Source organism: Equus asinus, chromosome 11 (assembly GCF_041296235.1).
Source record: "Equus asinus isolate D_3611 breed Donkey chromosome 11, EquAss-T2T_v2, whole genome shotgun sequence".
In the NCBI taxonomy this organism is placed as follows: Eukaryota; Metazoa; Chordata; class Mammalia; order Perissodactyla; family Equidae; genus Equus; species Equus asinus.
In genome coordinates this window covers 84,321,824-84,344,356 of record NC_091800.1, presented here as the reverse complement: position 1 = coordinate 84,344,356, position 22,533 = coordinate 84,321,824, and the positions used below count along the sequence as shown (strand labels likewise).

The 22,533-nt window shown below is 52.5% G+C and overlaps 1 protein-coding gene across 2 annotated transcripts; it reads right to left on the bottom strand.

Annotated features, from left to right (window-relative positions):
* Window positions 1-80: 80 nt before the first annotated feature.
* F10 (coagulation factor X) lies at window positions 81-19,255 on the bottom strand. Of its 2 annotated transcripts, none has more exons than XM_014854914.3 (8): window positions 19,099-19,255; window positions 17,123-17,283; window positions 8,942-8,966; window positions 7,903-8,016; window positions 6,174-6,305; window positions 3,858-4,105; window positions 1,154-1,271; window positions 81-688 (listed from the first exon to the last, which is right to left on the bottom strand). In XM_014854914.3, the coding sequence occupies exons 1-8, from the start codon at window positions 19,166-19,168 to the stop codon at window positions 99-101; spliced, it is 1,458 nt and encodes a 485-aa protein (XP_014710400.2). In that variant the 5' UTR covers window positions 19,169-19,255; the 3' UTR covers window positions 81-98. The 2 variants fall into 2 exon arrangements, with proteins under 2 accessions (XP_014710400.2, XP_044635607.1); XM_044779672.2 differs by having other exon boundaries at window positions 496-688; window positions 1,164-1,271.
* Between the last annotated feature and the right edge of the window lie 3,278 nt (window positions 19,256-22,533).

Genomic DNA, 22,533 nt, shown 5'->3' with positions numbered 1-22,533 from the left:
GGACAGGAGACCGATGGCAGGACTCAGCCTGCCCAGAACAAGCGCTACGACAAAACAAGACGCCAGCGGCTGCCAGCAGGTCTTGGGGTGGAATGACTTTAATGGGGGTGAGGCACAGGGGCTGCCCGCTCTGCCTGGGCCCCGCCCCTAGCTTTCATGGACCTATCGATCCACTTAAGGAAGCTGGTGACCTTCGTGTAGACCCCGTACTTCCCTTTGCGTGCACATCCTTCTCCCCAGCTGACGATGCCAGTGACGAAATAGGTGTCCTTGAAGCGGGTGACGTGGGGACCCCCACTGTCCCCCTGGCAGGCATCCTCTGGGTTTGAGTCGTAGCCGGCGCAGAACATGTTCTGGGTGATGACAAAGCTGCTGGACAGCTTGCACGTGTTCCTGTCCACGTAGGGCACCTCCAGCATCTTGAGGGTGGCGGAGGGGCGGCCCTTCTCGTGGGTGCGCCCGAAGCCACTCACGATGCCCGACTTCTGTGTCATGAGCGTGGACTCGGCCCAGTCCTTCTCAGGCAGGCAGGCGGGTGCCACGTTCATGCGGAAGGTGATGGGCGTCTTCAGCTTGACCACAGCGATGTCGAAGTCGTAGGTCTCCCTGATGAACTTGTTGTGCTTGATGATCATCTCCACCTCGTGCGCCATCTCGTTGCCCTCCTCCTCCTCCGTGTTCCGATCACCTGGGAGATGGTGAGGATACGGCGAGGACACGGCCATGTCAGCCCAGCATGGCCGAGCATTTACGTGTGGGTTACTTTTTAAAGTTGTTAGTGTGTTTTCTAATTAAAAAATGGTATATGGTCACTAGAAAATTGGAAAAATATAAGAAAGCGTAAAAAGGTACTCGGTGCTCAGATTGCTGAAGAGGGGGCTCTGGGAGCCTTGCCTGAGCAGACCCTGAGAGGAGGCGCATGCCTGGGCGTGAACTCCAAGCATCAGGGGGGACCACACAGGAGAAGGGCTGGACTGGCCCTAGGAAGGCTGCCCCCCCCCCTCCCCCGTCTTCCTCTGTGAAACAGCCCCCCCCAGGATTTTGGTAGTTTAACTAGTGTTTCCAACAGATTTGATCAATTCTAATGGTCTCTGAAAATAAGGAAGTGACAGTGGGCCCTGGAGGGCAGCCGAGGGGTGTGGGCGCCACTTACCTACCCTCACCTTGAATCTCCTGGTTTGGTGGAGACAGTGAGCCGCCGTGAGGATATAGTACTCGTTCAGGATGGTGCCTCCACAGAACCCCTCGTTTTCCTCGTTGATGAGCAGAGCCTGCAACGAGAGCGCCGGAGCCCACAAGGTTGGTCTGACTTCCTGAGAGGAGGAATCTGACAGCCTCTAGCTCCAGCCTTCCTCCCCAGCCCCTGACCCCTTTCCCCACAGAAGAACTTGTGGCCTCTTCAGGCTGGAACGTGAGGCCCAAGCCAGTGCACCCACAGTGCCCACCTGACACTCGGGCTGCTGCCCATTGGCCAGTCCTGCAGATTTCCCAACCAGGGTGACTGTGCCCAGGCCTGCACGTCCCACCCACTGGTCCAACTGGCACATTCTCCAAGAGCTGGTTCAGGGGGCACCCCGTGGCACCTTCCCAGCTCCTCGCCACCCACTCCCCGGATTTCGTGGCACAAGTCCGGGCAGCACCTTCACATCGTCTGGTCTTTGCTTCACAGGTCAGGCAAGTGAGCGACTGTTCATTTACTCAACAGACTGCCGCTGAGGCCCTGCTGAGCGCCAGTGCTGGTCACAGCGGGTGGTCCCACCCCGCTTCACCATCTCTCCACCTGGACTCCAGGGGCTAGTCTCCTCCTTCTCCTCACTCTGTCCCAGCACTGTCCACAGTGTCACGCATGGAAGAACAACTTCACTGTGGCAGAAACCTTTGTTGGCAATGAATCATACTCCAGACCAGCGATGCCGGGCTGGAGAAAACCCGTCCAGAGCAGGTGCGACTTCTGGTCTCTGCAATGGTGCAGCTATTTGAACCCTTCTCCCTCGGCCTGCAGAACGCCACCGTTCCAGGTTACTTTCCTCGGGATCCACGTGATTTTCTCCCGGACAGGATTTGGGAGTGAGGACATTCCACGTGGGAAGGAGCACTGATGGGGCAAGTGAGAGGCTCCACAGACAAGTCTCTTACTTTCCTTTCTCCCCAAAGAACGGGGCTTGCAGATCTGGAGACGGAGCAGTTTTGCTTTTCCTTTCTCCAGGGAGTTCCACAACCTCTGAGCAACAGTTATTGGCTGGGGGTATGTGTAGGTCAATGAGACAGTTAACAACACTGAGTCTAAAGGAACTCTTGAAGATGTTCATGACTAGCATGAAGCAGTAATATATATGTAATGGTTTTTTGCTGAGGAAGACTGGCCCTAAGCTAACATCTGTGCCCATCTTCCTCTACTTTGTATGTGGGACGCCTGCCACAGCATGGCTTGCTGAGCGGTCTGTAGGTCTGCACCCAGGATCCAAACTGCAAACCCTGGGCTGCCAAAGAAGAATGCATGAACTTAACTGCTGCGCCACCGGGCCGGCCCCTGTAGTAATATTTTTGCTTTTTTTTTGCATAATTTATCAATTCACAATCCAACTTGGGTACCAAGTGAGGGGGAGTCAATCTTTCTAAGAATTGGAGACCGACTGTCCTTCCTAAAGATGGAGATGAGGCAGCTGGTGGAGTCTGGAACTGGGAGAGCAAGAGCCACGAATCCCAGCAGACTCCATGGGGCGCCCACTGCTGAGGACCCTTCTCCCGGGTGCCCGTCCCTGTTCCCTGCTGTGCAGCCCCATCCAAAGCTACTCACAGAGCCCCTGGGCCACAGCTGTGCCCTCTGGGTGGGGAGCCTGTCCTGCCCCCGAGGACTTCGTTATGCTCCCACGGGCCCTCATCACACACCAACTTGCATTTGGTGATCCAGGTGGGTCTCACCTCCCTTCCTAGAGACGTGGCTCTGATGACATCATACCCTACACACACCACGCCCAGTCACTGCCCGGCACACGGTAAGTTCTCCACAAGGATGTGCTGATGAGGGATGACCAGATGAGGCATGCCCTCCCTTGCTCTTGATCACTCAGACACATGCACAGCTGTCATGTGGCCTGGAGGCGGGGAGCGAGCGGAGGTAACTTCTGAAGGTTGTTGGCAGCTCTGGGATTTCTGCTTGTAGGAGAAGCTGTTTTGGCTTTGGACCCTAAAAACTTAAAGTCCAAGTTAGGGTTGCCAGATAAAATAGAGGACACCCAGTTAAATTTGAGTCAAATAAATAGCAAGTAATTTTAGCATATGTCCCATGTAATATTTATATACTTACATCAAAAGTCATTCCATGTTTATCTGAAATTCCCACTTAAGCGGAAGTCCTGCTTTTTATTTGCTAAATCTGGCAACCTTAGTCCAAATCAACAACCCAGCAGTGGTTTTCACCTTTGAAAACAAATGGATATGCTCTTCTCTACAAGGCCTCTGCCTCATTGGGGTTTAGGTGTTTGGATAAAGAAAATTTACCAAATTAGAAATGAAACAAGGGGAGGGACTCTTTCCACCTTCAGTCAAACAGAAGCACAGGCAGAGGCCTCGCCCCGTCAGGCAGCCGACCTCCACCTGCTGACTCGGCCTGAGCTGCCGCCCATCTCGCCTTCCAGTGGGGAGAGGTGTTAAGACTCCAGGCGGGGCTCTGCCCTCCCATCTGTCCTTCATGGGCAGAGAAGCCTGGAATGGGGCAGCAGGGCAGGCGGGGAAGAGCTCAAAGCCTGCTGTGGGGCCAAATGTGTGCTTGGGCGCGTCCTCTGTGGCCGTGCCCGTGGCGCCCAGCTAGGACAGGTCCCCACCCTGTTAGCTCACTAAGCGTGCTCAGCAGTTACCTGCCAGGGACACTCGCCCTCTTGGCACTCCTTCCCGCCCACTATCCGGACCAGATTCTGCTGGTTCTCTGCGTTCGTCTCCGTCTTGTTGGATCCTAGCAGATCGCCGGGGCTCTTGGTGGGAGCCAGGTCTCCAGGGTTGTACTGCTCCAGAATGTCGGTTTGGGAGGGATCCTCATGGCTCTGAGTGGCCTGGTCCGCCGCCCTCTTCCCGCGTCCCTGAGTGTGTTTCCCACAGGGGAAAGGCTCTGAAAGAAAAATGGCCTGGGCTCAGCAAGGCAAAAAGCTCCCTACAGCGCACAGTCCCCACGAAGCAGGAGGAGCTGAGGAGGTTGTCAGTCTGTCCCTCTCGGTAATGGGGTGAGCCGCCTGGAACACTGCGAGCGGGGAGGAGCAGGGCATATGCTCGGTAACCGGGAAGGGGTGTGAGGACCTTCTGGGGTGCGGGCTGCTCTGTCTTGATTGGGGCTGGGTTACAAGATGGACGCCATTGTCACAATGCAGGAAACGTGCCCTTCCCATTGGTGTACCCCACTGTGTGTCACTTTCACCTAGACGACAGCCCTGCGGACACTGACCGCTGGGTCACCAGGATGCTGAAGCATTGAAGGGGATTCTGCAATCTGCCTGGAAATGCGTCAACCGAATTAGGCAGCTTGTGGATGGACAGAGGACAAATGGGGGCAGACACGTGACAAAGCAAGTCAGTTAGATGTTAACGTAGAATCCTGGTGGGTGCTCGCTATAAAATTCTGCCAGCCCTGCTGTGTCCGACACGTTCCCAGTGAAAAACGTGGAAGGAAAAAACGTGTTCCAGGCACAAGGAACAAAACGTGGGAGCAATCTGCAGCATAAGACGGACACCACGACGTGGCTTTGTGCGACGACATCTGAAATGAAGCAGCGGGCACAGCAGGGATGTCAGTAAATACTGGAAAGCTCCCTTCCCGTGTCATCACCAACGGGGAGCGGAGGTGCAGGAGCAATGCAGGGCAGAGGGAGGAGGAAGGACGGGTGGAGGGCGAAGAGCCTGAGACAGCAGAACAGCAGCTCTGAAAACGGGTCGCAGGGGCTTTTCTCTGCTGCCCTGTGTCTGTCTGAGATCAGATAAGCAAACCTCAGGTTTTCTTCAGCCTTTGTGCACGCTCCTTCAGGACCCGCGCGGTTCCCGCCAGCGGACTCGGGAAAAGGTGCTGCTGGAGAGAAGGAGTGCACCCTGCTGTTCCCTATTCTGTGTTAAGATGTGTAATCACTGCCTTTCAAATTCTGAACTAGCTCGTCTGTGATTTAGAACAGAATCTTTTGCACTAGAAAGTAGTTTACCTGATTTTATTTTCAAACATCAAACTTTATTTTAAATTGATTTGTGAATTGAATTTAAAAAAGTGTTGCATGCATGTCAAGAAATGACTTTAGTTAAAATACTTTTGAGCCAGCTTACGTTTAAAATTTCATTACCAATAGAAATATAAACCACACTGTCTTTTCCTGGTTGAGAGACTTAATGTTCCATGATTTCGGTCCTCCTGAATGTGCCACCTCCTGCAGCGGGTCTGGGGTTTGGCATTTCTAATACGCCCCCAGGTGATGCCAGACCTGTTGGTCAGTCAGGGGACCAGGCTCTGAGGAGCGCGTCGGGCCGCTGTGAGAAGTGGATCATGTTGAGAGAAAGGAGTGGCCCCAGAGCCTCTGGCCCAGCTGGCCTGCAGCAGACGATGGCCTTCCCACTGCGTGTGAGGCGGGCTCTTGCACCCCCGGGACCTGGCCCCTCGCTCAGGCCCTCACTAGGTCACACCCTCTGTGAGCTTCTAGGCCAGACTCACTGTGTCTAACTTTTATCACAGGAAAGAAAAAATTAATTCAATTAACTCTGGGGCCCACAACCTAGATCAGTTCTTGAGGGTCCTCAGTTCCTCTTCTGGTCCCTGCACCGCCCCCCAGCTCTACGGCTCCAGTGGTCAGGCCTGAATGGCCCCTCGCCTGCCCACACACTCTCAGCCTCGGCCTGTCCTAACTCCCAGCCTCCCAGGTCCCCCACCCTTCCCAGGGCCACAGGACAGTCACTACGTAGTGACTCGGGGTTTGCTACGAGTTGGGCACTGGTGACATGCCCTCCGTGAATTACTCCTTATACTTTCACATCCACCAAGGAGTTAGAGACATCATTGGTCCCATTCTTAGATGGTTCACAGAAATAGCGAGTCTGTTTCCAAACCTTGCAGCCCACCCAGGATGCTTCAGCCGTCCAGCCCACCTGCACCGGCATGGACCCCAGGGCCCAGGGAGCCCTGCTGAGGTGACCCACACTCCTCCTACCTGTGGAGATGCAGGACTTGCCATTGTCACCCAGGATGTATCCACTGGCACAGGAACACACCACAGAGTTGCGCTCCTCGCTGCAGAACTGGTCACAGTCCCCGTTGTCCAGGCTGCAGAGCTGCCGCATGGCTGTGGGAGAGGCATGCTGGCCCTCAGGACGGGCGGGGAAACCAAGGCTGCAGCCATCCAGGAGGAAGGACGGCAGCACCCTGGGCACAGCCACCCACCCGTCATCCCCACAGCGGGTCACCCAGCTAGAGCAAAGGGCCAGGCAGCTAAGGCACCTCAGCCAGTCCCAGTGCTGCCAAGGGCAGGCTGGGGGCGAGGGAACCACCCCTCTGCACCCTTCTCACTGCCCTGCCGCCCCCTAGCCTGCATGGGGACACCATGTTGAGGGCCCTAGAGGCTGGGCGTGTGTCTCAAGTTCCCCCCTAAGAAGGGCATGTGGGTGCTGACCTGTGTGGATGGGCTGCCTGCAAGAAAGGGGGCTCCGGGACCAGGCGCTCAGGCCGAGCTGGGTGGAGCGGCCACAGGCCTGTTCACTCTGAGGCTAGAGGATTCCCTGTGGAATATGGGCCTTGGGGACTGGGGTCAGGCTCCAGGGCAGCAGGAAAGAAGGGCAGGCAGTCACGTCCTGGACTCAGGCTGGCCCTTCCTTCACTAGCTGTGGGATTTGGGCAAGTTATTTAAACCACAGGGACCTCGGTTCCCTCACTTGTAAAGTGGTGGAGGTCACACCACCTCCCAGGACAACCTCACAAGTCACAGGACCTTGGCACAGTGCCCCATGTGGGCCAGTGGTGCCCTCGACCAAGGCCAGGTTTCTGGGACCGTAAGGCCGGCTGAGCGCACCCTCTGCAGTGCAGCGGAGCCAGAAGCACACGCTGCTTCCAGCGAACACTGAGCACCAACCCCAAGCTCACTCAGTGATGCCAGCAATTTACGTCACATTCTGCCATTTGGGTTTTGACGAAAAAATAATTACAGTGCAAAGATCAACATTCATGGAACTTTAGAATACATTCACAATGGCCCCGGGGTCAGTCAGACCGTGTGCAGAAGAAGCATCTCGGGACTCAGGATGGAGTGATGCCTAATGATGCTCCCATCGGGAAAAGTTCCAAAGTGATCCAAACTAAGGGCATAGTCTACAGACTATAAATTTAGTAATTTAAAAGAAATGCAAATCTTTCTTCTTAGGGAAAACTGGCTTAATACTAACCTATTTTTATTAAAAATTAATCACATATTAGGAAAACTCTTAGTGACTTTTCCACGTAGAATTAATTAAATGCATCAAGTTTTTTAATTGGACAATCCCAAGCATTCAGCACTGATGTTGGCGCCAACAGGCCTGAGTGAAAGTGGTGACTCGGAACCACGGTCCAGGACCACAAGGACTACGAGCCACAGAGCGAGGAGAAAGTCAGTTCTCACTTCTGTGCTCTGGGCCACATCTCCATGAATGTGCCACAGCCTCTCTCAGAGGAACAGAGAAGGGACATGTGTCTCCCTGTGCTCCAGACTGAGTGCACTGCAGGGCACACCTGGGGCTCTGACTTCCTCTCTTCGCTGTTAGTCCAGCGCACAACATAACGGAGCACAGAGTCTAGAGCAGAAGTGACCTGAGACTGTCCATCCTCCGGTGTTTAGCTTCTTCCCTCTCTCCCACCTTTGGCCCGTCAGTTAACTCTGACCTGAAAGTGCTCCAAGAAGAAGAACTCACAAAGTTCACAATTTTTGCCTTCGAATCCTTCCAAACAGGTGCACGTGTATTCCCCAAGACCATCTTTACATTTGCCCTCGTTCAGGCAAGGATTGCTGTCACACTGGTCGCCATCTGCAAAGAAAGGATTTGGAAACCAGAGCTTGCAGGCGATTCCCATCATCATGGAAATAACTCTACTCTGTTGATCTTGGCACACATTTTTCAGATAAGTTGAGTCGACCCAGAATTCTCTCTGTTTTCCTGTAAACAATTTCTCCTGCCTGGACTTCGTTTCATCCCCACCCTTTGTGGCTACATGTACGTGATGCCCTTATCTAACTGGCTCATCGACAAGCTTCCCAACTTTTACTGAGATGTCTGATGTGTTTTTGCATCAGAGTGAAGAGCTCTGGGCTGGTAACACATGGGTCCAACTGCAAGACAGATGATTGCCTGACACTCAATTCTGGGCTGGGCTAACTAACAAGAGGGATGGTAGGGTTTCTCTTTTCAAATGGTCTGGGGCTAAAATGAAAACGTAAAGACTACTGTCCAGCACTGACAAACAGCCTCGCACTTCTCGCTGCATTTGGACAATCTAACTTAGAGAGAGGTCTGACTGTCAGCTTGAGAAATCGAATGCTGTCGCCAGGACGAAAACACTAGTCATGATTAGTATCATCTCAGATGCTGTAAGCACTAAGTCACGTGGCTCCCTTGTTGGAGGACTCCATCTTTCAGATTCTGTTTTTTGTTTCTACCTAATATACTTGGATTTAAAAAAAATAGACCATGGAATTTGGTGTCCTCGAATGAGAATAAACTGATTTAAATCTATATTTAAGTAACAAAACTAAAATTGGTATAAAGTTACTATAAAAAACTATTTTACAATAACTTTTATGGAAACAGAGAGGAAAAGTCTTAAATGAGTAAGATTTAAATAGGAGCAGAAAAGAAATTCAGGAAGCATTTTCAAAATTCAAATACAATTTCTCTCAATGTAAATATCCCAATGAAGCCTTCTTGTTTAAGGTTAAAATAGAAAACATCTCACCTTTGTATTTATTCCAGAATTCAGTCTAAAAGGGAAAAAAGACTTTTAAATACATTATGGAAAAAACAGACATTTCACACCAATAACAACCATAACCTAGTTACTCAACCTGTGCAGGATACTTTCCCCAAACAGAGGTCATTTTCTGGAACAAATTTCTCTAGAACTATTCAGTCCAAAAGAGAAAATCTTTCAACCTTCTGTACCTGTAAAGATGTGGCTTCGATCATCTTAAATGCACCATCTCTGTTGCATATTGGAAATTTATTTTCAGTTAATCACCAAGAAATGGATTGTACTAAAAAGGGTTTGCTATGTGTGCTCCCCCTCGCTGATCAATGAATGTTTTTTAGTTAAGAAACCTGGGCCAAAGATTCGATAAAGGATCAGGTGCTTGGCAAATAATCATTGTTAATTGAAAAAATGCTAAATGGTAATCAGCCTAAAATAGGGCATCAAGATTATATATTACATCAAAAACATGTTCATAAGTCTTAAAATTTTGTTTTGCTGTCTGTAGTAGGTTGAATAGTGTGTCTCCCACCCAATCCCCCCAAATTGAGGTACAACCTTAGAATGCAACCTCAGACCTTAACTGAGAATAGGGTCTTGGCAGATGTAATTAAGGTAAAAAGTGAAGTGAAGTCATACTAGATTAGGGTGGACCCTAAATCACTAAGAGTGTCCTTATAAGAGACAGAAAATGACATAGAGAGAAGAAGGCCATGTGAAGATGGAGGCAGAGATTGGAGTGGGGCATGTACAAGCCAGGGAACATCAAGGACCGCTGGCAGCCACCAGAAGCTGGAAGCGGCGAGCAGCAGGTTCTCTTTCAGACCTTCCACAATGAACCAACCCTGGCGACAACTTGATTTTGGACTTGTGGTCTCCAGAACTGTGAGAGAATAAATTTCTGTTGTTTTACGGCACCCAGTTTGTTGTACTACTTTACAGAAGCCCTAAAAAACTAATACACTGTCTTTTAAATTTTTATTTTAAAAAATTATCACACAGTAAAATTTTTTTAGTGTACAATTCTATGAAATCCAACACATGCATAGGTTTGTATAACCACCACCACAATCAAGACACAGAACAGTTCCATCTCCCCCTAAACTCTCTCATGCTATCTCCCAACCTTGCTAACCCCTGGCAACCCCCAGCCCTAATGCCTAGCGCCACTAATCCGCTCTTCATCACTTTAGTAATGACTTCTTGAGAATGTCGTATAAATGGAATCATACATTATAAAACCTTGTGAAACTAGCTTCTTCCAGTCAGCACCATGTCTTTGAAATTCATTCAAGTTATCATGAATTTCCTCTCGTTTACTGCTCAGTAGTATTCTATTTTGTGGCTGTACCACAGTTTGTTTATCCATTCACCCAACAAAGGACATTTGTAGTATTTCTAGTTTTTTGCAATTATGAATAGAGTTGCTATAAACATTTATGTACATGTTCTTCTGTGAAAAAAGTTTTCATTTCTCTAGAAAAATACCCAGGAATGGGATTGCTGGGCCGTATGGCAACTTTATAAGAAATGGCCAAACTGTTTTTCAGAGTGGCTATACCATTTTGCATTCCCACAAGCAGTGTATGGGAGTTCTGGTTGCTCCATATCCTCACCAGCACTTTTTTTGGTGAGTGTTTTTAATTCTCTAGGTATGTAGTGGCATCTCACTGTGGTTTTAATTTGCAATTCTGTAATGGCTAATAATGTTGAATATCTTCTCATGTGCCTTTTTGCCATTCATGTATCCTCTTTCGTGAAGCATCTGTTCAAATCTTTTGCTCACTATGTCTAATTAGGGTGTTTATTTTCTTCTAACGAGTTGTGAGAGTTCTTTATATATTCTGACCATAAATCCTTCGTCAGATATGTGATTTGCAAATATATTCTTAGTCAATAGCTTGTATTTTCATTCTCTTAGTGTTTTTCACATAGCAAAAGTTTTAAATTTTCAAAGTCCAATTTACCCATTTTTTCTTTTATGGATTATACTTTTGGTGTCTAAGAATTTTTCCTAACTCCATATAATGAAAATTTTCTCCTAAAAGTTTTGTTTTACCTTTAGATCTATAATCCATCTTGAGTTAATTTTTGTATAGTTGTTAGGTTTAGGTCAAAGTTGACCTTTTTTTGCACATAAATATACAATTGTTCCAATAACATTTGGTTGAAAAAGATAATTCTTTTTCCATGGAATAGCTTATGCACCTTTGTCAAAAATCAATTGGCCATACTTGTGTGGGTCTATTTATGGACTTTATATTCTGGTCCACAGGGCTATTTGTCTATGTCTACCAGAACCATACATTAATACTTTGTGATTAAGGCAGCCTTACAGTAAGTCTTTAAATCAGGTGGTGTGACTCCTCCACCTTTAACTTCTTTCTCTAAATTGTTTTAGCTATTCTAATTCTTTTGCTTTTCCATATTTCCAATTTTAGAATCAGCTTCTCCCTGACGGAATTTTTATTGACATTGCATTAAATCCATAAATCAAATTGGAGAGGATCAGTATCTTAATATGTTAAGTCTTTCAATCCATGAACACTGTATGTCTATTTACTTAGGTCTTCTTTAATTTCTTTTATTAGTATTTTGTAGATTTCGGCATATGGAGCCTGTACATGTTTTATTAGATTTACACATAAATATTTTTCTTTGGAGTAATAGTGGTACTTAAAATATTTTTGGGTCTAACTGTACATTGCTACTACATAGAAATATGATTAAGATTTGTGTGCTGATCTTGTATTCTGTGACCTTCCTAGACTCACTTATAGTTTTAGGAGTATCTTTTTCAAATTCTGTGGGATTTTCTATGTAGACAATCGCGTCATCTGCAAGTAAGGATAGTTTTATTTCTTTTTCTTGACTTATTGTTAGGCTTTCTTTATGTCTAAGACTTCCAGTATAGTGTTAGATTGGGAGTGCTGAGAATAAACATCCTTGCCTTGTTTCCAGTCTTAGGGGAAGCATTCAGCTTCCACCATTAAGTATGGTATCAGTTGTGGGTTCCTTATAGATGCTCTATCAGGTTGAAGAAGTTGTCTTTTATTTGTAGTTTGCTGATATATGATCATGAATGGATGTTGCATTTTGTCTAATGCTTTTTCTGCATCAATTGATATGATTTTCTGGATTTTCTTCTTTAAGCTGTTAATATAGTAGATCACATTATTGATTTTTAAATATGGAGCCAGCCTTGTGTGCCCTAGATAAACGCACTTGGTCGTTCTGTATTCTTCTTATATGTTGCTGTATTCAATTTGCTAATATTGTGTTGAGGATTTTTATGAGACTCATGAGAGATACTGCTGTGTAGTTTTCTTTCTTCCTTCCTTCCTTCCCCCACCCCCCCCCCCCCTTCTTTCTCTTTTCACTGTCTTTGTTGGTTTGGGCATCAGAGTGATGCTGGCCTAAAACAAACTGAGAAGTGTTCCCTCTTCTTCTCTAGAAAGGATTATACACAATTGGTGTTATTTCTTCTTTAAATCTTTGGTAAAATTGACCAGTGAAACAATCTGGACCTGGACATTTCTTTTTCAGAAGGTTTTTAACTAAGAAATTGAACTTGCAGATATAACTTTCAGATTGTGCATATTTTGGTAGTTTGTGGTTTTGAGGAATTGGTCCATTTCATCCAAACTGTCCAAATTTCATCCAAATTTCTGTGTGAAGAGTTGTTCATAGTATTCTCTTACTATCCTTTTAACATCTGCAGGACCTTTAACGATATTCCTTCTTTCATTCCTGATATAGGTAATTTGCATGTTTTTTCTTTGTCCATCTTGCTATATCAGTTTTATCGATTTTCTCTACTATTTTTTTTAAAGATTTTATTTTTTCTTTTTCTCCCCAAAGCCCCCCGGTACATAATTGTGTATGTAGTTGTGGGTCCTCCTAGTTGTAGCATGTGGGACTCCGCCTCAGCATGGCTTGATGAGGACTGCCTTGTCCGCATCCAGGATTCGAACTGGGAAAACCCTGGGCCGTGGAAGCAGAGTGCACAAACTTAACCACTCGCCCACGGGACTGGCCCTTCTCTATTATTTTTTATGTCTTCAATTTCACTGATTTCTCCTCTTTGGGGTTTATTTTGTTTTTCTTTTTTTTAGCATCTTAAGGTGGAAGCTTATTGATTTGAGACCTTTCTTTTTTTTCCAATGAAAACATTTAATGCTATAAACTTCCCTATAAGCACTACTTCAGCTGCAACCCACAGTTTATATGTTGTATTTTCATTTTTGTTCAGTTGAAAATATTTTCTAACTTCTTTTGAGACTTCCTCTTTGACCCATGGATTATTTAGAAGTGTGTTAATTTCCACATACTTCAAAATTTTTCTGTACTGATTTTTGGTTAATTCCATTATGGTCAGACAATATATCTTATGTGCTTTTAATCTTTTAAATTTGTAAAGGTGTATTTCATGACACAGCATAGAGTCTATCTTGTGGAATGTTCCATGGGTGACTGGAAACAAAACGTATTGTGCTGTTGCCAAGAATTCTATAACTACTAATTAGATTCAGGTCAAGTGATGTCTGGAGAACTGGAGGAAACAAAACAGTAAACTTACAGCCAGTTCTATGGTACTTTGTATTCCAGTCTTTTTCTTCAATGCACTGCCATTTCCTTTTCAAGGTCCTCAGGGGCTCCATCCACTCTATCCAGGTTTTGTAGCTACATTTAGTAAGAGAAAAAGGGTGGGGTCTGCTTTCTCCATATTACTTGGAACCAGAAATTGCTGATAACCTTTGACCCAGTAATCCTTCTCTGGAGCAGCCATTCTAACTTAGAAGATAATCCAGAAGAAACCTATGTATGTGCTTTCATAATAGCCATATTAAAAATAACTTACATGGTCAAAACATGAAGAGAGTAAATGCACCCATACAATAAAACATAACTTAGATCTTTAAAATTATAAATATGGTAACCACGTAAAAGTAAGAAAGAATGGGAAATGATGCTGAGTAAAAAAGCAGAACATAAACTTGTGTTGGTGTTACAAGTACTTGTATTACTTTTTTTTTTTTAAAGATTTTATTTTTTTTCCTTTTTCTCCCCAAAGCCCCCCAGTGCATAGCTGTATATTCTTCATTGTGGGTCCTTCTAGTTGTGGCATGTGGGACGCTGCCTCAGCGTGGTCGGTCTGACGAGCAGTGCCATGTCCACGCCCAGGATTCGAACCAACGAAACACTGGGCCGCCTGCAGCGGAGCACGCGAACTTAACCACTCGGCCACGGGGCCAGCGCCTACTTGTATTACGTTTTTTTAAAAAAAACTATGTATGTATACATGAGCTAAAACATTTAAAATTGAAAATATTTCCTGAAATTATGAATAATCTTTTAAAAGAGACAAATTGATTAATTGGTGACAAGGAGTAAAAATGAATTCTTAATTCCTCTTCTCTCTGGGGGCTGAAATAGGCAGTGGTACTCAAACGGATGGCAACACACAAGAGTCCCTTGCAGACCATGATCTTTTGCAGGAACACAGAAATGTCTGAGTGATACAACGGACAATTATTTTCTACGCAGAAGTGCCAAATGTTGGTCTTCCCAGCCTATCAGTGGTCGCTCCGTTCTCTGCATTTTCAGGTTTCACTGCAGGAAGCAGGGTACGTCCACACCGCCACCAGAGTTCACCAGGAATGTGGGGCAGCCTGTACCCACGAGGCATGGAGGGCCAAATCCGTGTTGGCCTGCTCTTCGGAGAGCAGCGTGGTGCTCTGTGGACCACACCATTCCTGACAAACAGCTCCAGGGGCGCTGTGAGACCGAGGGCCCCTTGGGCCAGGCGCGTGCTCCATGTGCTCTGGGAGGACGGGCTCTCCCGACTCCCTTCAGGAGCTGTGGCAGCCTGTCAAGGGGTCTGTCTGCAGCCAGGAGAACGCTCAATGGCTTCGGACACACAGAGGTCCACAGGGACGGACTTGGCTCCCTCAGGCCAAGAGAGGAAGGTTCCGGCAGCCTCCCTGTGGGCCTTCCTCAGATTCTCCAGTGGGCAGGTGGCCTCCTCCGGGGCCATCCTTGGGCTCTCTGGCAGGCAGCCTCAGCACGGGCCTTCCTCAGGCTCTCCGGTGGGCAGGCAGCCTCGTCCGGGCCTTCCTTGGGCTCTCCCGCGGGCGGCCTCCTCCTCCTCCTGCCGGGCCTTCCTCGGGCTCACCCATGGGCAGGCAGCCTCGTCCGGGCCTTCCTTGGGCTCTCCCGCGGGCGGCCTCCTCCTCCTCCTGCTGGGCCTTCCTCGGGCTCACCCATGGGCAGGTGGCCTCGTCCGGGCCTTCCTCGGGCTCTCCCGCGTGCGGCCTCCTCCTTCTCCTGCCGGGCCTTCCTCGGGCTCACCCATGGGCAGGTGGCCTCGTCCGGGCCTTCCTCGGGCTCTCCCGCGGGCGGCCTCCTCCTCCTCCTCCTGCCGGGCCTGCCTTGGGCTCTCCCGTGGGCAGCCTCCTCCCGGGCCTTGTGGACTCTGGGAAGGCGGTGCCGTGGATGTGGGAGGCAGCGACCTCGAACAGCCCAGGTGCAGCCCCCACCCCGACATCGCGGGGTCCATACAGACCACAGGGTCCAGGGGCAGTGGCTGTCTGTCCTCCGGGTCCGGCGTCGCACGAGGGCATAGGCAGCCCCCCGAAGGCTGGCGGTGCGGGAGGCGCGAGGGTCCTGAGGTGGGCTCCCCACAGGACGCCATGTCGCCGGCCCGCTGGCCAGGTCACCCTCGTCCCGCCCGGTTGGAGTCCAGCGGCCGCCGTGAGGAGGTGTCTCTGCCCTCGGAGCTCGCAGTCAGCACAGGGCGACGTGCGGCCGGGCCGCATGCGACCCACGGGCAGCGGCACTCGGCCCCTGCTGGCCCGCCGAACTCCCGACAGTCTCCGGGGCAGGCTGGCAAGCACAGGGAGACGCCCCGCCTCCGGCTCCGCACAGAGTCGCCGCGCCCCGCGCCGGAGACGAGGCCGAAGGCAGACCTGCCGCGCGCCGCAGCCCGAGGGCGGGGCCTCCGCAGCAGCCCGCCAGGGGCCGTGGGCGGGGCCTGCGCGCGCCCCAGCGCTGCGGCGTCAGCCTGTGGCGGCCGCGGCCTGGCCCAGCTCCTGCCCGGTCCCTGCTCGCCACCGCCTTCCCAGTCTTCAGCGCGTTCCTGCGGCTTCGGCTGCCGCCCAGCCCTGTCCCGCCGCCGCCTTTTCGGACGTCTCGGCCCATGGCGGACCCGGCCGCGTCCCAAGGTGCACGAGGCGCGCAGGCGACTTCCCGGGCAGCGCCCGAGGCCCCGCCTCTCCCAGGGGCGGGCGTCTGGCGCGCGGGTGCTGCGCAGGCGCAGTGCGGAGCCTCGTGGCCACGAGTAGCTCGCGCGGCGCCCTCAGGGCCGGGGTCGAGGGTGGCGGCGGCGTGGCTGTGCCCGGAGGCCCGCCTGGTCTTTCCCGTTTTAGGATTGATTCGGCAGTCGCTCCACAAGTTCCCACGGCCCTGCCACTGGCTTCTGGCCACACCCTCCCTCCGGCCACCTCCCTCCGGACCGTGGCTGCGCCTGACCCTGCGGGTGAGGGCCTCAGTCTCCCCACTGCCCCGCCAAGCGGGAAGGCACCCGCGGCTCGCCTCTGCAGCGGCCACAGCCCGGAAGGGCCAGCGTGGCCCGTGGTCAGCTTCTGGATTGGCCTGGGGGCTCGGCCTTTGGGGTGGGCCTCTGGGGTCACCTGCAGGTCAGCCTAGGGGGGGTGGGGCTCCATGGTCGCCTGCAGGTCAGCCTGGGGGGGGGTGGGCCTCGGGTCACCTGCAGGTCAGCCTGGGGGCGGGTGGGCCTCTGGGGTCACCTGCAGGTCAGCCTGGGGGGGAGTGGGCCTCTGGGGTCGCCTGCAGGTCAGCCTGGGGGGCGGGTGGGCCTTGGGTCACCTGCAGGTCAGCCTGGGGTGGGTGGGCCCCGGGTCACCTGCAGGCCAGCCTTGGGGGGGGGGTGGGTCTCTGGGGTCGCCTGCAGGTCAGCCTGGGGGGGGGGTGGGCCTCCGGGGTCACCTGCAGGTCAGCCTGGGGGGGGGGCCTCCGGGGTCGTCTGCAGGTCAGCCTGGGGGGGGGGGCTCCGTAGTCGCCTGCAGGTCAGCCTGGGGGGAGGCCTCCGGGGTCGCCTGCAGGTCAGCCGGAGGGGTCGGCCTCCTGGAGGCCCTCCCAGGCCCTTACCGTCCGCTCGACGTCCTCGAAGACCTCCCGGGCCTCCTCGAAGGAGCAGCTCTCCTCCCTGCACTCCCTCTCGAGGTTCCCCTTCTTGAGCTCCTCCAGGAACGAGTTGGCCCTGCGGACGCGGTGCAGGAGGCCGTGCGCGCGGTCCCGGCTCAGGAACACTGCGGGCGGAGGGGGCGCGGATGGAGGCGGCCGCCGTGGAGGAGCGCCGCCTGCCCCCGCGCCACCGTCCCCGCCACGCGGCTGCCCTCTGCCTGGCCCGCCCGGCGCCACTGGCCCCACCACTGGCCCCTGCCTGGCCCGCCCGGCGACCCTGCGCCCCCGTCCCCACCACGCCACTGCCCTCTGCCTGGCCTGGCTCTGAGTCAAGCGGGTGGGGAGTTGTGGTACTGTTTCCAGCACCGTGTACCCCTGAAAGCATGATTTCTATCCACTCCCGGGATGCACAAAAACACAATTAAAGCAAAAGTTGCCAGAAGTAGTGCTTACACTACTTTCTAGAAAATACTACTTATTACAAAGTTTTCTACTTGATTCTGTTCTATTCCATTTTTGAAAACCCGTTATATTGATTTCATGAGTCACAAGTGAGTGGTGACCCGCCAGCTAAATGTCCTGGATCAGAGCCTCTCTGGCCATCCCTGTGCATGAACCGACGCTGAGCTGGGCCGCCCCGCCGTCTTCCCTCTCTCACCCTCTCCTCGTCTCCTCCGGGAATAGGGAGGCCCTCAGATGCTTGTCTCGGCCCTCTGCCCTCCTCTCCTTTTCCCGCTGAAGAATGTGGAGGCTCCCCGTGATGAAGTTGACTCTCCAGCTCCGTGCTTCTGGTGCCAGCTTTCACCCTGAGCTCTGTCCCCAGCTCCCTCACCATCATGGCCGTCTCCCCTGTCTCAGCTCCGAACCCCCACGTCCCACACCGAAAACCAGCGCTGCGGGATCCAGCGTCTTCAGTTTCAAGTCTGCCTTGGTCACCTCCTACGTGACACTGGCAAGTGGGAATTCCCGTGCCTGCTTCCTAGGGTTGTTTTAAACAATGTACAACTTGTGGTGTTCACTTAGGTACACACTAGGCAGTAAAGATTAGCTTCATGCCTACCTCAAATGACTTTCCGAATTCTCTGTTTCTTTCAGTGACATGGATATTTTTCCGACAACACCAGGCTCAAATTTATTTGTGGGCCCCCCCACATTCCTTGGAACATCTGCTCCGCTAACAAGTGCTTACTTTGACATACAGCCCACACGTGGGTTTCCTGCCTCCCTCCTTCCACACGTGGGTCTCCCCTGTTGTTTTTCTCTCTCTCCTTCACCGTTCACCGCTTCCTCATCTCCCACACACCTGCATCCCCTCGTCTCTCCCAAGCGCTCCTGTCCTTCCTCTTGATCCAGGATGCAAATGAGCCTCAGGGTCTCCCCAGCCCCAGGGGTGCCTCCTCTCTGCTCTCTCCTCTGGCTCTGCTTCTCTCCTTTCTGGCCTCTTCTCTTTGGACAGGGCCTGGGGTCCTGGAAGGCCCAGAGGCCCCCATCTGTCCAGCCTCACATTGGGCAGCCCCTTCCCCTGGCCAAGCCAGCCTGGGGGTGGTGGCCCCAGCTCTCATTCTCTCCCCTGCCATGGAAGCGTCTCTCTGCCTGTGACCCCCACCCAGCTCACTTTGGCAGTGGAGGGGGGCTTCTCTCTGTCTCTCCTCCCACCTCCCCCTTCTCTCCCTCTCCCTCTCTGTCTCTGTCTCTCTGTCTCTGTCCATGTTTCCTTCTGTCTTTGTGATCTCTGATCCACTGTTTGACTCTCCACCCACAGGGAGGCACACCTGGCCCTAAGCTGCCCTTGGCTGAAACTGCCAAGCCAAGCCGTCTCACACCAGCCTTCACGAGGGGACGGGCACCCACTATCCACACTGCCGAGGTTCCAGGGCGTCACTCTGACCCATCCCCACCCCAGGGACCACCTCTGCAGTCTGCAGGGTGGGGGCACTTACCGCTTCCTCCTGGCAGCAGGAGGCCTGCCAGGGAGGCACTGAGCAGGACGAGGCACAGCGGGCCCGCCATGTTGTAGCCAAGGACAGTGTCTCTGTCCCTGCTGTCACAGGTCTCCAGGGCAAGGTTCACTACCTGGCTTGAGTCTGGCTGGTTGTCCTTCCACTTATCACAGCCTCCTGATTGGAGACTGGGCCTGTGGGGGTGGGGGGGTGGTCAGGGACAGGTGACCATGTCGGGCTATGGTAACCCTGGCCTGTGCAGTCCTGGGGAGGTCCTGGCTGAACCTCTTCCTCGTTAGTAACCGTATCCAGCAGGGCCTGCTGTGGGCATGGGAACTTTTTGTTCTGAGAGAACAGAACATTGTTTTAGAGTCTTCAGACATTTGTGTCTAGCTCTCATTTCGTCCTTATACCCACAATAAAAGCTAAGTATCATTTCCCCATCTTTTCTCCAGAACAGAAGACTGAGGTTTAGAGTGAGCTGAAGGGTCAGTCAGGGCTGAGTGTGGTACATGCTGGCTTTGAACCCAGGACTCTGCCGCAGGGTCCTGCTTTCCCTCAGTCTGCACTGGTCGTGTTCACAGGCCTCTCTCTCCAGGTGGTATCAGGTGGCGCCCCACAAAAGGCCTTCCATCACAGAGGGTCCTGGTGCCTGCGCTTTACCTGCATGTTGGGCTTGTGCCTCACCCAAAAGTTCAGGGGCTCTGGGAGGCAGAGAGTATCTGTGACCCTTCTGTGCCACATGGCTCCTTGCGCAGAGGCTCTCACACATATTTCTGGGAGGAGTACTTCCTGCCCGGTGCACCTGGAGGGAACTGCTCTGCTGGGACCCCCAAGTGATCTGTGGACCACAGGAGAGCTTGGCCCGAAGTTGAGAGGGACTGTGTCAGGAGGAGCTGCTGGACCTGCCTCTCTCAGCCCCACGACAAAACCATGGAGGCGCCTGCAGGCATGGGGCCCGGCTTCCCCAATAGCGGCTTCACCTTGCATACCCTACTGGGGCCTGGCTGGAGGGCAGGGGAAATGAGCCCTGAGACACCAGAGGCCTCATGGTGAAGCCCATCGCTCACTTACACAAGGCCCAGTACAGGTCACTGGGGAGAGAAGGCAAGGGCTGCACGGTGCCCGGGGGTGGGGCCTGGGGGCTTCCTCCACCAGCCCCACCCCTGTCCTGTCCTGGGCCCCTTGTGCCGGGCCGGGAAGGATGGAGGACGCTTGCTCAGTGCTCACCAGCTCTGCAGAATTCGAGAGTCTCCCCTGCCTGGCTCTCATCCCCGGGGAGGTCCCAGAACTAGGGCTGCATCTCCTCACGACAAATGACAGGCCCCAGGGAAGAGGAGTCGCCTCAGGTCTGGGCCCTGAAAGCAGCTCGCTCCCTCCACGGGCAGCCTGGAGGGAGGAGGAGAGGTGTGCACACAGTAGGTGGACACCAGGTACCCGGCCACCCACCCAGCCAAAGCCTCCCCAGAGTGTCAGGCTTGGGGACACGGCCCCAAGCCCTCTGCTGATCGGGGTCTCTGCAGCTGGACTACAGGCTCAGGAGGACAAGGCCTGCGAACTGGTCAGTGAGGTCAGTGCTGGGCCAAGAGAGCCGAGGGCGGGGCTGGGGGGGAGACCGCACTGTACTCCAGGGCACCGAGCACCCTGACACGTTGCGTGCCGTGGTGGACCATCCGACACCCTGTCCTTTGGATACGAGCCCGTTGTGTCTGGCTTGTTTGCTGCTCTGTCTCCAGCACCCAGAGGGGTGTCTAGCACACAGTAGGTGCTCAGTAGTCACCAAGGGACCCAATGAATCAGTGATGTCCCAAAATGCTCCTGCTTGGGGCCCAAGGCCAGGGCTGGTCTTTCGCAGGGTGGTCACGGTGACACGCAGAGCCTGGTCCTTGGGATGACCTGCAGTCGATGCCCTGGGTCTGTCTCACCTGGTCTCTTTGTGCTGCGATGCTGTCTCTGGGCACATCCAGCACGTGGGGGAGACAGGGTTCTGCATGAGCCCTTTCCTGGCCCCAGTGCCTGGTGGTCAGGATGATCTGAGATCCGCTCTCGGAGAGACGGAGATGATCTCTAATGGCGAGCGTGTCTGCACGTCAAGTCTGTTAGCCTTCAGGGATCATCCTGATGTCGCCCAGCACCCAGCTTACCGCAGCACTGTGACACCTGGGGAAACTGAGGCATAGCTAGCGACCCACCCAGGACCCCGTTTAACCCCGTGTGGGTCTGAGGGCTCCTCCCTCCTCCCCTCTTCTTCCCAGGAAGAGGAGTCCAGCCAGCTTTCGTTTCCAGAAAGAAACAAGAGACTCGCTGGGCTCAGGGCCTCCAGAGACCTTGAGCATTTTGGCTGCAGAACTTCCCCTGAGTGCCTGGCAGCCTGAACCTTTGAGCTGGAGGACATCCAGACGTCTTCAAATCGGCTTTACCGTTCATGACAATGTGATCGAATCCTCCCTGGCACCTCATTTTAGGAGCACTGGTTCCATCCTCATGACAAGCATCGAGGGGGGCTCCCATTTCATACACAAGGAAACAAGCACAGAGAGGGTAGCGACTCGGCCAAGAGTGAGAGGCAGGGCCACTCTGATGCAGGAGGTTTGGCCCAGTGTCTGGTCTCCCACTGCAGGCCCGATGGTGCGGTGGGATCCCTGATAGTCACAGCCTGAGCCGGGAGCAAACCTTCTCTGTAAAGACCCAGGGTGTGGACACAGTGGGTCTGCAGATCAGACGGTCTCTTTGGTCAGATGGTCTCTGTCCCAACTACTCAGCGCTGCGTGTTAAGCAGCCATGGATGATGCATGAAAGAGTAGGCATGTCCCAATAAAACTTTATTTACACAAATAGGTGGCCTGGACTCAGCCCCAACCGCAGCCTGTGGGTCCCTGGTCTGCTCCAAACTAAATATGGCTGACCATTCAGCAGAGTGAGCCCTGGCTGCCTAGCTCACAGGCATTAAGCACCGTGGGTATTCCAGGCACAGGCCAGGCCAGTCGCTGTCCCCCAGGTGTGTCCCAGGGGAGATGGGCACCCGCCAGGTTTTCTCCATCCACCTTCGCCAAGTTCAAGTGGGGCCCACTTTTGAATCCGATCCCCTCCCCTGGTCGTTTCCGTCCCAACCTGAGGCCTATGGGGCCCCACAGTTGCCCGTGGGACTTGATGAAAAGGTAACCCACTGGGTCCTCCCCTGGATCCTGATTCCCCAGGAGGGACTGGGGACCTGTGTTCCGTGGAGTGCCCCTGGTGGTCCTCAGGCCAGTGTTCCCCAGAGCTCTCTTTAGGGCCATCATGGACTAGGGCCTTGGCAGGAAGAGAACACCCAGTTCTGTAGGGTTTGGGAACTACGGCCTCCAAAATCCTTCAGAGAACTCTTGGTTTTAAAAACCAGGCTCCAAGTAAGAAAGTTCATGTCAGTGTGTCATTAATTGTGAAAGAAAAGAACAG

Coding starts and splice junctions, on each gene's coding strand:
- F10 (XM_014854914.3), bottom strand. CDS start 19,168: ATGGCGGGCCCGCTGTGCCTCGTCCTGCTCAGTGCCTCCCTGGCAGGC. Junction 8,967..17,122: donor TCGAGGACGTCGAGCGGACG/GTAAGGGCCTGG, acceptor TTTCCCTTTTAG/ACTGAATTCTGGAATAAATA. Junction 8,017..8,941: donor ATTCTGGAATAAATACAAAG/GTGAGATGTTTT, acceptor CTTTCTTTGCAG/ATGGCGACCAGTGTGACAGC.